Below are 13,464 nucleotides of genomic sequence, written 5' to 3' on the forward strand. Positions count from 1 at the left end.
AGCAGTGAGATATATTTTCCTACAAAGCAGCATTATTGAAAATTTCATCACACAAAAGATGTGCTCCTTTTGAAAGTTGGTGGATAAGTGCAAGATGTCATAGATGGCTCTAAAATTCTATGGCTCTTAAGCCTTGGGCCTTTGAAAAATGTTATCAGAATTGGTTTTCACACAAATTATTGTATGTACAGTACAGTATAGTAGAGAAAAGGACCACAAAGAAATTCTCCCACGGAGCTCATAAAATTCCAACCAGCAGGAGAAGCCAGCTTTTCTGTGTCCAAAGATATCCCACGGAGACACCTGTGGCTGCCAAGCAGCTGAACAGCTGTCTGCTTTCCTTTATAGGCAAGCCTTTTGCAGGAAACAGCCTCTTAGTGTGTTAAAACAGAGACCACACACAGGACATAAAGATCACCAAGAAATAATGGCTCCCCCTGCTCCAGAGACAGCTGTCCTTTCAGAAAAGTGACACTTGAAAAGTCATACTTAACAAGAATTTGTGTTGCATAGACATGACTTGTCAACGTCCACATACTTTTTTTTTCCTCAAAAAAACTTTTCATGATTTTGGTTAGTTTTGTTTACAACCTTTCAGGCATTTTTTAGGTCAATACATTGAAACATCAACTTTTCAGAAACACATCCATGAGACAAGGTACGCATGACATGCTGTTGTAATGTGAGATTAAATCCATGTAGCGGGCGATAAAGCTAGAATGGGAGTTAGGGAAGTTTTCTGAACTTGCCCTGAAGAGGAGTGTTAAAGTATAAAATCATTGTGTTAGATCCACTAAGCTATTATTACATGTGGGGTGTGTTATGACAAGAGAGACCATGGAGATAAGAAAGGCACTTAGAAACCCATGGTTATAGCTTCTGGTGCTAAGGGCTTTTTTTAGGGTGCCGAGGTAAGATGAGGAGGTCGGGGGAGGAAGAGTCAAGCACAGGGTGGATGATTCAAGCTTACATCACAAGTGATTGCCAGGAGAATAAAGGCAGGAGAGGCCTTCTGCCTAATAGGAAAGGAACACTTGCTCTATAAAAGAAAACTCCAGATAAAACCTTGAAAAAAAACTCTTCTGATCTACAAACATATATTTGCAGTGAATTATTTTATTGGAAAAAATAGCTGGCCTATGTTGTTGGTGTGAATAGGGATAATATAAGAAGACAGAAGCAAACTGGGCCTCAAACAAAGCTATATTTTAGCACAGATTTTCCATTATCTTTGACATTTGATTTTTCTTGGAGAGCTTGGGTGTGTCTAGAAATCAATAAATGTGGAGATTGTTTAAGGAGATAAATTTCTCTTTAGGCTGGAAGCTTAAAGTCTATGTCTCCTCTACTGTCCTTGCTAGATCTCTCTCTAAACTGTTTAATACCTCAGAATAACTCAAGGCTCTGGAAACTGCCACTGCCACTCCCTTCCAGCCCCTCTAGGCTAAGGAGAACAAGGTGCCTCCTGGATAGCAGTCCTGCAGGCCAGGCTGAGAGGCAGGGAGTCAGAATTGAAGCTGAAGTTCAGCCCTCAATCCCTCAGTGCCTAGTTCCTGGAAAGAGCAACGTTGGCATAACTACTCCTGTCTGCTGGGCCGGGCTCCCCAAAACACAGCGGCTTCATTAGTTCACCCACTTCCCCAAACCACTATTGTTTAGGGCTTTGTGGTTCCAGGAATTGGACTCACTTGAGCAGCCTGTTACCATGCGGATTTCTAAGCCTCACCATTTGAACAATTGATACTGAATTTCAGGATGTGGGGCCAAGAATCTGCTTTTGAACAGAAGTTCTAGGTGATTCTGATGTATAGTTTTATGTAGACTTATCTATGAAATTTCTTAAAAATTTGCCTTAATTCTGTTGTAGCCTCAACATCAGTATACATTCTGAGGGTCATGCTAGGTATTGGATGTTTGTTGAACAAGTAAAAAAAAAAAACCCCATTTATTAATAACTATTATAAATAAGATTCATTTCAAGGATTGTATCATGCAAAAATAATGCAGGACCCTTATAGCTAATTTTTTCAGCTTAAATAAGAAATCCTTGCATAATGAAAATTGATAGTGTGGTATCAGGTGCTTTAAAAAGAGTATGCAAATATCAATGAGTTTACTTAATTGCAGATATTTCTCAATTCCCATATTTTAAGTATTAAAAAGGAGAATAGTCATCAAAAATGTTAATGTACTTAAATATGATTTTCATTATACAATGGAACCACATTTTCCCTGAAATATATCTTGAGATCATTAAGGGAATAGTTACATGTATGCACATATTTGAATAAAATATGGCAGATTGAATTTCCTGTTACTCGTCATAAATGATGATTGATTCCATAAGGAATTGACCAGTTCCTAGATGTGGCTAGGTGATGTGGCTACTAGATGATTCTAGATTGGTGGGCTTGTTTCTGCTAAAAATCTGTTTCCTCATTTCTACCAAGTTAGCCACCTGGTAACTTCAAGATGTTTAAGTATGTAAACTGATTTTAAAAGAGAATGTTTATTTCCATCCAATGGAGGAAGAAGGGTAATTCTGATTATAAGGTGTAAACTAAGTAGCTAATTTTATCTTAGCCAGAGGAACAAATACAAGACATTTGAGAGGTTTCATCCTGGCAGTTTTTATTTCTTGTATTGTTCCTCTGCAGGCTAATCTTCCACCTTCTTTTTAATAGTTACCAAGTGAATTCATCCTGAGTCTGAACTGTCCCTAGAGATACTCTTTTCTACAGAGTAAAGGAGGGATGTAGATACGGCATAATGATGAAGGCCCCTAGATTTAGTGTATCCTTGGGCAATTTCTCCAATTTATCCCTCTGCCATAAGCGGATGATTCTTATCTCCTGTGTATAGATGATGAATGTTCAGTGTGTTTTATTAGAACCAGCAAGTAGAAGTAACATATATCCAGATTTGTTGGTGTCTCTAAGGCTGTCATATATTTTTGAACTGCATGGGCAAAGGGAGGGTGTGTATACATCTAATGACTTGCATACACTCAGCTTTTGCAAAAAGTGTTGAGAAAATGCTTCCCAAGTAAGACATCACTGTGGAACATTTAAAACAATTCAACATTCAGCATATTTAAAAAAAATTGAATTATAAACAAAAATTTCCCATGCTATGCATTCAAGAGAAATAATTCAGAAGCTGATTTTACTAAGTTTTGGTCTTATAATGGGATCCTGAGTGGCTTTTGATTTTATATACACCTCTGTCAAAATTAATTATATAGAGACTTCTACCTCTGAACAGGATGGAATAACAGAAATCAATTTTATCCCCATTCTGGAAACAGCCAAAGAATGCACAAAATATATGAAGCAACATCTCCAAACATCTAGAAGAATAGTTACAAGTAAAAAGACTGACTATCCTGAGAATCACTAACTGTTTAGAAAACTGAAATTCTCATACATTGCTAGTGGAAATGTAAAATGGTTTAGAAATCTGGGAAAACAGTTTGAAAGTTTCTGGAGTTCCCATTGTGGTTCAGTGTTAATGAACCTGCATGAGAATGCAGGTTCGATCACTGGTCATGCTCAGTGCGTTAAAGGATCTGGCATTTCTGTGAGCTGTGGTATTGGTTGCAGACACGGTTTGGATCTGGCATTGCTTTGGCTGTGGAATAGGCTGGCAGCTACAGCTCTGATTCAACCCCTAGCCTGGGAACTTTCATATGCCACAAGTATGGACCTAAAAAGCGAAAAGAAAAGTTTCTTAGAGGGTTAAACATCTTCCTCCCACATAAAAGAGCCATTTTATTTTAGATATTTACCCAAGAGAAATAACAGTACTTGTCTAAATGAAGATTTGCAGATGAATGTTCACAGCACCTTTACTTAAAATGATAATAATTGAAAACAACCGAAAGACCATTGATAGGTAGATGCATAAGCACATTCTGATATAGCCATCTAATGCAATATTACTCAGTAATAAAGAGGGATGATGATTTTAACTGATGAATGTGAAGACACAGATGAATCTCAAAATAATTATGTTGGATGAAAGAAACTTGAAAAACATCACACACTGCATGATTCCCTTTACATAACAGTCTGGAAATTGAAGCTTATCTGTAATGATGGAAAAGCTGGTTGGAGTTCCCATAATGGCTCGGTGGTTTACAAATCTGACTGGGAACCATGAGGTTGTGGGTTCGATCCCTGGCCTTGCTCAGTGGGTTACAAGAGGTTGTGAGGAAGCTTTTGGAGGTGATAGATATATTCATTATCTTGATTTTGGTGACTGCTTCACAGAAGCATAGAATATAATAAAAATTAATTCATTTACATACTTCAAATATGTGCAGTTCATTATATGCTATGTATATTTTAATAAAACCATTTAACAACTGAATAATAATAATTGTAAAGTTCAATTACAAATTTCTCAAACTTTTGTGCATGCTGGAATCACCTGGAAAGTTTTAAAATATGATAATGCCTAGGTTCTACGCCCAAAGGTTCTAATTTAATTGCTCTGTGGTGTGGCTTGGGCTTCAGGAGTTAAAAAACCCATCTTTGTAACTCAACACACTTCAATTAAAAAATCCTAAAAGAGGAAACAAAAAACCCCTTCAGATGGTTATAACAGGTAGCAATTTGAGAACTTTGGCTATGTTATTTCATTTTCCTCTGTAAAATACTTCTATAAGAAGTATTTTAATTTCACAAGTCTTCATGGAACATACAAATTTAATCTCTACCCATAGAAATAATCTTCCCCCGCAAAGAATCTCAGTATCATTCCAAGTGGAAATTTTATGTCTATGATGGTAATGATCACTTTTAAAAACAAAGGAAGACAAAGATATTCAAATTAAAATATACTCTTCTTGTAATTGCCTCAGTGACGTTTTATTCAGTTGCCAATGATATTGACTGTTGAAACTCTTGGGAACATTTAACTTTAGTAAAAAGCAATTTCTTGGAGGGCTTTTTACCACCTGCTTCATAGAAGTAGAGTACAAGGAGGGGGATGGGGGGATCCACGCTCACCTTGGCATAGATACAGCTTTCATTGAGTCTCTGCAGTGAGCAGTTCTTGTCACAGAGAGGGCACATGAAGACTTCAGTGGCCTTGCAAATTTCTTGGCTTGAGAAATCAAAGGAGAAAAAGAAAGCATTAACCTCCATGCTTAGCAAGGTGCTTATCCCCTGGGGCCAATCCTGTGGGAAGCAGCAGGCGGGGAGGAACCAGTGGAATGGAAATTGTGTGGCGGGGTGGGCGGGTAGACGGGGGATGAAGAACTTAAAAGTGGCTCCAGGTCAAATGTGTAGGGTACTTGCAAGGCAGAGGTTTTTGTTTGCTTCTTTGTTTTTAGAACTCTCTGCCAAGATACTGTAATGATAATAGGGCACATTTTACACATGTAAGACACTTGTGGGCTTTTTACAAGGACACTTCTGCACCTGATTTCAAGGCAAGTAAGACAACCTTGTAAGGAACACCCAAGGGTGTTTTAGCCAAGCTCATAGGCTTGGACATGGCCGAGCTGGAAAACCATCAGACTATTCTGATTTCTCAGGTCTATCGATCTTTCCCCTGGACCTCGCTACTCTGTAATCAGCAAAATGTAGAGCATCCATAATTCACACAACTGGATAATCCCCACTGCAGTCGATAGGTGCATTATGTTCACTGCAAATCTGAGGAAGTTGATCTTCCTTTTGCAGAAGAAAAAAGAATATTTTTATATTGTCATGATGACAGGACACGGTTTGTCATATTACTGAAATATGTTATATTCTCTATTGGAATGTAACGTAATAGGGTTTGTTTCTAGAGTTTTATGCTCACTATATTTTTAAAATCTCAGCCTATATTTTAGATGACATTGTGACATAAGTAGGGCCCTGATAACAATTTCTCAAAAGCCTCGCAGCCCCAGATTGCACGGCAGGCAACTTGTCTTTAAGGTGTCTTGTGACTTTTTCTGTCATACCTGGCCCTTTCCCGTGTAGTACCCCCTAAATAAATTGTCTTTAAGTAATTCTGCTCTCAAAATGTTGAAAGTGATGTAAAGGCTTTTGAAACTATGCTTGGAAATGCAGCTGTTAATAAATGTTTAATTGGCAATGTTCACAGCCAAATTTGCTATTTTCAAAAATGTATGCACTTGAAGCAAAAAGTTATGCACTTGTACTTCAAAGGCTGGATCTGTATAATCTCAAGCCAAAGTGGAAATGAATAGTAAGTAGTAACACTATATGGTAATACAATGCTTTACAGGAAGCAAAGATGGCTTCATGTCCATTAAGTTTAGTCCTCAATGCAATCTCCTATAATGATAATTATTTCCACAACTGAGAGGACTGATGCTTAAGTGATTCACTTAAGGCCCTAGAGCTAACAAGAGGTACTTCAGAGAACTGAGTTTAGATTTTCTTGATTCTGGGTCCAGTGCTCCATCACCTATAACACCTTTAAATGAGGGATAATTATATTTAATATTAAAAAGAACTTTTCTATCACAAAAAGTAATTTATTAATGATGACGATGGTGTAATAGATCTTATATATACTATAATTCTCCCACTTTCACACATTTTGTTAGTTATCAGGATGTCTATGTGAAGTAAGAGGAAGCTGGTAAAACATACATTTTAAAAATTCAGAAGAAAGAATACTACTACTTTGTATTAGTATTACTCTTACTCTTGAAGAAAATTTTTTATTAAAATAGGCTCATAATTCACTGTTTGAAGAATGACATCATGTGCTCTGCACTGAAATCTCATACTAAAATGATATTAACTTTGGTTTATACTACATCATCTTTTCCAGCTTCCAAATGATCAAACAAAAGCCCAAATGTATCAAAGAACCCAGTATAGAATTTCAGCCATCAGACTGTGCCTTATTTTTATTTCCAGACACATTAAACTCATTTTTATAAGTTGCTCGAAGTTCAACTTGATAGTAATATAAAAAATATTAAACAATTTTTGCAACGTAATTTTTAGCCTAAAATATGGAATTTGAGAGGATCACAAAGTTCTTTGACATTATTTAACCACTAGATGGATGGAGAGTGCCCCCTGTGTTTCTTGGTTTCTTTTGTAGAACCTCATAATATAAACCACTGTTTGAACTGTGGCTTTCTTTTGTCTTATACTTGTTTTAAGACATACACATTAAGGATGGATTCAAAGGAAATAATAAGCCAGTGAGAGAAGAATAAACACTGCATAATTCTGCTTTATATTCTGAACAGAATATTATTCAGCCTTAAAAAAAGAAGGGAATTCTGCCATATGCAAAACATAGATGAACCTGGCTAATTGAAGAAGCCAGTCAGAGAAGAATAAACACTGCATAATTCTGTATCTAAAACAGTCAAACTCATAGAAACAGAGTAGACTAGTCATTGCTAGTGGGTAGGGGAGTGACAGTTGCTTTTCGATGGGTATATAGTATCAGTTATATGAGATCTGCTGTATAATCTTGTACCCACAGTTAACAGTCCTGTAGTATGCGCTTAAACATTTGAAAAGAGGGTAGATCTCATGTTAAGTGTTTTTAGTACAATTTAAAAAAATCAGATATAGGTTGAACCTTACTAGATATTTTCCCTTAAGTCACCTGCATCTCTGAGGATAAATTTCTTCATCTCCACTTGGAGATTAATAATATCCAACTGCGATATTATACAGGGATATTAATAATGCGCCTGGCACATTACAGGCCCTTAATAAAGGGAAAGAAGCCTTTAATTGTCAGGAGAGGGTTTGAAAAGTCCTTTAGGACCCAACAGCTTTTGAAAAACTGGTCAATACTGAGAACCAAATACATTTCTTTCTGAGTTGGTGAGTTCTAATGCCAAAGAGGTAAGAATGAGCCAGAAAGTTGAGGTTTCTCTTTTTGCCCTGACCCTGAAACCAAAGCCTGAGAAGCTGTGGGACCATATTTGTTTGTTTATTTTTCTAAACCTGCCTGTTTATTTTTATAATCGTATAATATGTCCTCCACCAGGAATAAATATGGCCACTTTTGAGTATATAAGACCAATGAGCATGTAAATACATACATGTACATACATACATACACTAAATAATCTATAAGTTGATTTTCACACAATTCTAAAATTAACTTCAGAGCAAGTAAGAAATATGACCTTCATTTACATGAACACAGGCTGGTAGAAATGTAATAAATACAATCCAGTCTTCAGCTTTTTAATATGTTACCTTGCAATAAACACAAAAGTGCTTAATAAAATAACATTTTAAAAAGCAACTCAAAATTAAAGCCCTACGTCGTCCACCCACTTGCCATGCATGATAACACCTACAACTTAACCATGTCTGACACCGTCAATGGAAAATTTCAGCCCCATGAAACTTTGGAAGTCAAGATATTCAGTGATGCTTATCTTGGTTGAGAATAGAAAGTCTGACAGGATCTTAATTATAGTGTGACAGAAGTAGCAGTAATATAATACCATAAAGCACTGAAGAAAAGAGTTTTCTACAGCCTTTTAAAACACTCCTTGTACTAAAGGTTAGAGAATACTTATCTCACACAAAAGGAGCCTAATTTACTCCGTTGGTACATAAATCAATAGGAACAGAAAATCTATTCCTTTCATTGCCTTTTGTTCATTTGCAGCTTTGTAAAGATGGAGGAGGAAGTCTATACCACATGGGAGAACTCTGAGTATGTTCTCCATGGAACCAATCTGAACAATAGCTAACTGCCTAAAAATCATTTTCTGTTTTCATCAGTTCATTTTAAAATGCCATTTTTCTAAAACACTAAAGGCTCTATCAAAAAACCCCAGAACTTGATAAATGAATTCAATAAACTTGCAGTATACAAATATCAGTTGTATTTCTATATACTAACAACTGTCAAAAAGAGAAATTCAGAAAACAATCCCACTTACAATTACATCAAAAAGAATAAAATATTTAGGAATAAATTTAACCAAGGTAAAAGGCCCATACAATGACAACCGTAAGTAAAAAGAAATTGAAGAAGACTCAAGTAAATTGAAAGATATCTTGTGCTCATGGATTAGAAAATGTCATGTTGGTGAAATGTCCATACCACCCAAAGAGATTCACAGATTAATGCAACCGTTATTAGAATTTCAATGGTATTTTAATAGATAGAGAAAAACCTTTCCTAAAATTTGCATGAAACCACAAATCTTGTCTTTTATTTTTTTTAAGTTGAATAGATTGGGAGACAAACCCCTCTGTTGCTTACAAACACACACACACACACACACACACACACACACACACTCACAGAATAGTATTCAACCACGAAAAAGAATGAAATCCTGCTACTTGTGACAACATGGACCTTGAGGGAATCATCCTGAGATAAGCTGGATAGGAAAGAAAAATACTGTATATTATCAGTTTATATGTGGAATCATTAAAAAAAAAAAGTCAAACTCCTAGAGACAGAGAACAGAGAAGTACAAAAATAAATGTATTTTTCTTTTCAAGACACCATAACTCTAAATCACAACCTCTCTTCTCAACTTCAGAGGCTACTGATTCAACATCATATAAAGAGATGACCAGAGGGAGTGAATGTTTCCAGTGGGCACATGTTTGTCCAGGAAAATGCTGCCTTCCAGAATGATAGTGAGCTTGCAAAACTCTGAAATAAACTTGTCATAAATGAAATGCTTTCAAACAGTAGGTGTTTCTTGGTTTTCACGATAATTATCATTTAGCTTTCATGAAGAAAAAAAGGATTCGGAGATACTAAATCAAGGAATTTGTTTATGGAACAGGATTCAATTCTGGGACTATGAAAACTATTTTGTTTTTAGGCAAAATTGTTATTCACACACATGCACACATATATACATACACACGCACACAAAGCAAATTCAAGGAAATAAGTTTTATGGTCTCATTAGCTGTCATTATTACCACCCAGTAGCAAGGTCATAGTTAAAAGATGGACCAAAAATGAAAAAAATTATTTTAAAGCTTTAAAGGAGGGAGATAAAAGCATTTTTCATAATTTGAACTGTATCATACAAGGTTGAAATTACTGAAATCCTTATGGTATATTTAATAGAAGATGCTATAAAGATGATTCTTTAATGCCAAGGTGACTCTTACCTCTGTTGAATAATAGTGTTTTGTTCCTATATCCAAATCTTGAGTCATTTTAACTTTAACAGAAAAATCACTACTCTGATAAATCTTTAAGATGTGTTAAATCTTCTTTTACTACCATTTTGATGTCTTAAGCTGATGCTAAAATCTTTTATAAATCTATCCCTATAGAAAGCAGGAAGAAAGAGAAAGTGATTTCATGTTCTCATGAGAGGAGACTATTTAGAGGAGGGTATAAATATTTTGTTTAGACATCTTTAACTGTGTAAGGTTCCCTCACCTGCTAAAAGGAATACTCATCTCCAAGGGTGGTAGTGAAAGTTACAGCAAATTAAACAATGTATTTGGAAGGTCATTGTATATTGTTTAAAAAAACTGTAGCTATTATGATTCTCTGAATTAATGTTTTGAGAGAGTATTCCAGACTACCAAATACTACGCAAACTGAAATTACATAAAATTGTCCACTGCCTTGTTGAATTATTAATTCTGAGGAGTATACTAGAAAGAGAAACTTGGCATTAGGAGAAACAGCCTTAGAAGTTATCCAAGAGAATTTGATCATAAAAATATGGAAATGACCTTTGTTTGTAGTGCCTTACCAATACAAAAACAAACACAAGCAAATAAACCGGAGTACCACCACTTGTTTTATAGGTAGCATTGCTGTAAAGCTTTTGTCCATTCAGAAGAAAGGCCAGATTTTAAAAATAAATCTATTAATGGCTTACCTTACTTGACTTGCATTCATTGTGAATATTCCATAGAAGAAAACACACAAACCAACAATGGCTGCAGGAATCAGCATTCCAGTATACCACCCAAGCCAAGCAAAATACAGACCAATCTTCTCACCAAAGTATAGCCTGCATGAGAAAGCAAATTCTTAGCTTAAGGCAATGTAAGTGACACTACAGATACTGATGTAACCCTTAGTCAGAATTTTAGATGGACAAATGAGGCTATCATCTCAATTCCTCCTCAGCTCTATCTAGGGTACTTTAATATTCCTGCTTATTAATGAATCCAATAATGGTGATACTGTTCATCTTCAAAAATTGTCTTTATAGGGGCACTTTTATAAAATGTGTTTATTTCTGTATCAAACTTCTTAACATGGCTCACAAAGCTTTTTATAAGCCAGTTCTTAAATTTTCTCCATCCTCCCAGCAGTAACTCTTTTTGTTTTTTCTACGCTCAGAGCAGTGCTCAACAATCACTTCGGCGTAAATTAGAAAAGCGTCTCCCCTCTAGGTAGATGCTGAAAGCAGATTCGGTTTCAGTCTCCATCTGCATCCTTGGCCAGACTCCCTTATGCCAGATAAAATCTGCATAATTATGTCACGCACCTTCTTCAACAAAGTTCAACAATTCTTTCCATGGTTACTACCATTCCCTCATTTTGGAAACTTATATTTCACTCTCTTTGCCTTTCTGGCTTGTACTTATCTTGTACTTTATATCACTTCTTCCAGGAAGCCTCTCCTGGCTTCACTTCAAACCTGGGTTAGATGCCCCTGCTCTTGCTCCCACACTGCCTTCACCTGTGGTTTCAGGGTCCAAAACGTACAAAACTTTGTGACAATTACCTGTCACTCTGCTATGCCTCTCCCTCCCCATAAGAGTGCAAGCTGCTTGAAAGTGGACCCCTGACTTATTTCACTAGCACATACCTGGGGGTATTTTATTGACTGAAGCAATGGGAATGAGTGTGTTTTATTTCCCTTTAGCTGATTAATATATTTGTACAGAAACAGCAGATGAATAAGGTGGTTCTAAGAACTGCCCAGTTGCTCTTTCTTCACCAAGTCTGTAGTCTACAGCCAGTGTTAGCTGTCACAACAGTGTATAAAGCTGCGTTAAGAAATGATAATTTCTTGAATTGTCTACTGGTGCTTGATTTCCATTTTCTGAAAATGATTACATAACACCAGTTTTTATCCTGGCACTAGTAGTAAAGACTGGCATTTTATACTTCATTTTGGAATTCATTCTGGGCAAAAATTCTTGCTGGAAAGAAAATTCTCTTTTTTTCCTCAACAAGACTTCTCTCCCTCAAAATCATTCTCTTTCTACTCCATACTCTGTATTGTGCCAATTAAAATTCATGAATATTTTACCAGTTGTAGACATGGAGTCATCATATGTTAAGCACCATTTCTCTAATTTTTTGGTTTTTTTTTTTCATTTATTTCTTCTAGGAGACAAAGACTGTTCTATTCATTTCTTATACAATGATGGTGTTCTATTTTGAGATGGAAACTTATTATATTAACAGGTATCATAATAAAGTCATTTGTTCCTTTAAACAAGTGTTCCTCTGTAGGGTGGAATAAAGATTTAGGTATGTATTACTAAGATAATGGAATATCTTTATAATAATTATTACAGAGGACTGTACTGAAAGACCCCCTTATACAGACAGCCTTACACCAAGATTTTTAATTACACATTGTTGAAGGTTAAGGGGGGCAACAATATTATTTGACAGGAGTATAATTACCTAAGTTACAGCAGATTTCAGATCTGTTTCATGAGAAGAAGCTAGTTCCAGGCAAAGATGCCTGGTGAAAATGTCCTTAACCTGCAAGGTGGGTAGTCACAATCTTTTAGGATCTCTAGATATTCCTTCAATTTCTTTAAAACCATGATAGGGCAAGGAGGAGGGGGGTTGCTATTGGTGTTACCACCTTCCACTTCACTCATACTCTCTTTTCTGTTTTATATACTGGTTATTCTGGGTGACATTTCATTTGATTACTGGATTTTTCTGCTGAAATAACTTCTATCATATAAAGCCTCTATCATAAAACAGGTGTTAAATTGAACTCTTTTAGAGAGAATTATTGCACTTAGTTTAAAGTTTTTTTTTTTAATTTTCATTTTTTTTTTTTTTTGTCTTTTTAGGGCCACACCTGCAGTATATGGAGGATCCCAGACTAGGGGTCAAGTCGTAGCTGTAGCTGCCAGCTTATGCCACAGCAATGCCAGATCTGAGCTGTGTCTGTGACTTACACCACAGATCATGGCAAAGCCAGATCCTTAATCCACTGAGCAAGACCAGGGATTGAATCTGCATCCTCATGGATGATAGTCAGATTCATTTCCACTGAAGCATGATGGGAAATCCCAATTAGTTTTTAAATTAAAAAAAAATGCCTATTATAAAACCTTGAAAAATTGCCACACATCTATTTTGCTAAAAAAGGTTTTGTAGTTGACCATTTTTTAAATGTGTTCTTTCCAGATCCAAATATCTTCCATGGAGAAATAGACTGAAATGAAGATAGGTTTTGGCTAGTAAATTGTCTGAATTCATCATTAAAATGAAAACAAACCACACACACGTGGCCAGAAACGG

General features: G+C 36.0%; 1 protein-coding gene across 14 annotated transcripts in view; it reads right to left on the minus strand.

The window, feature by feature from the left end:
* The window catches only part of ANO3 (anoctamin 3), a 483,543-nt gene that overhangs the window by 81,362 nt on the left and 388,717 nt on the right, over positions 1-13,464 (minus strand). For all 14 annotated transcript variants that reach the window (XM_085011613.1, XM_085011611.1, XM_085011612.1 and 11 more), the window contains 2 exons: positions 10,835-10,969; positions 5,013-5,109 (listed from right to left, as the gene is read on the minus strand). In XM_085011613.1, coding sequence (XP_084867739.1) covers positions 5,013-5,109; positions 10,835-10,969 — 232 coding nt within the window. The remainder of the gene's footprint in view (positions 1-5,012; positions 5,110-10,834; positions 10,970-13,464) is intronic.

This window comes from Sus scrofa, chromosome 2, assembly GCF_054392235.1.
Source record: "Sus scrofa isolate SSC_HxYL_T2T_F1_AM1 chromosome 2, Sscrofa_HxYL_maternal_Yorkshire_Landrace_v2.0, whole genome shotgun sequence".
NCBI lineage: Eukaryota > Metazoa > Chordata > Mammalia > Artiodactyla > Suidae > Sus > Sus scrofa.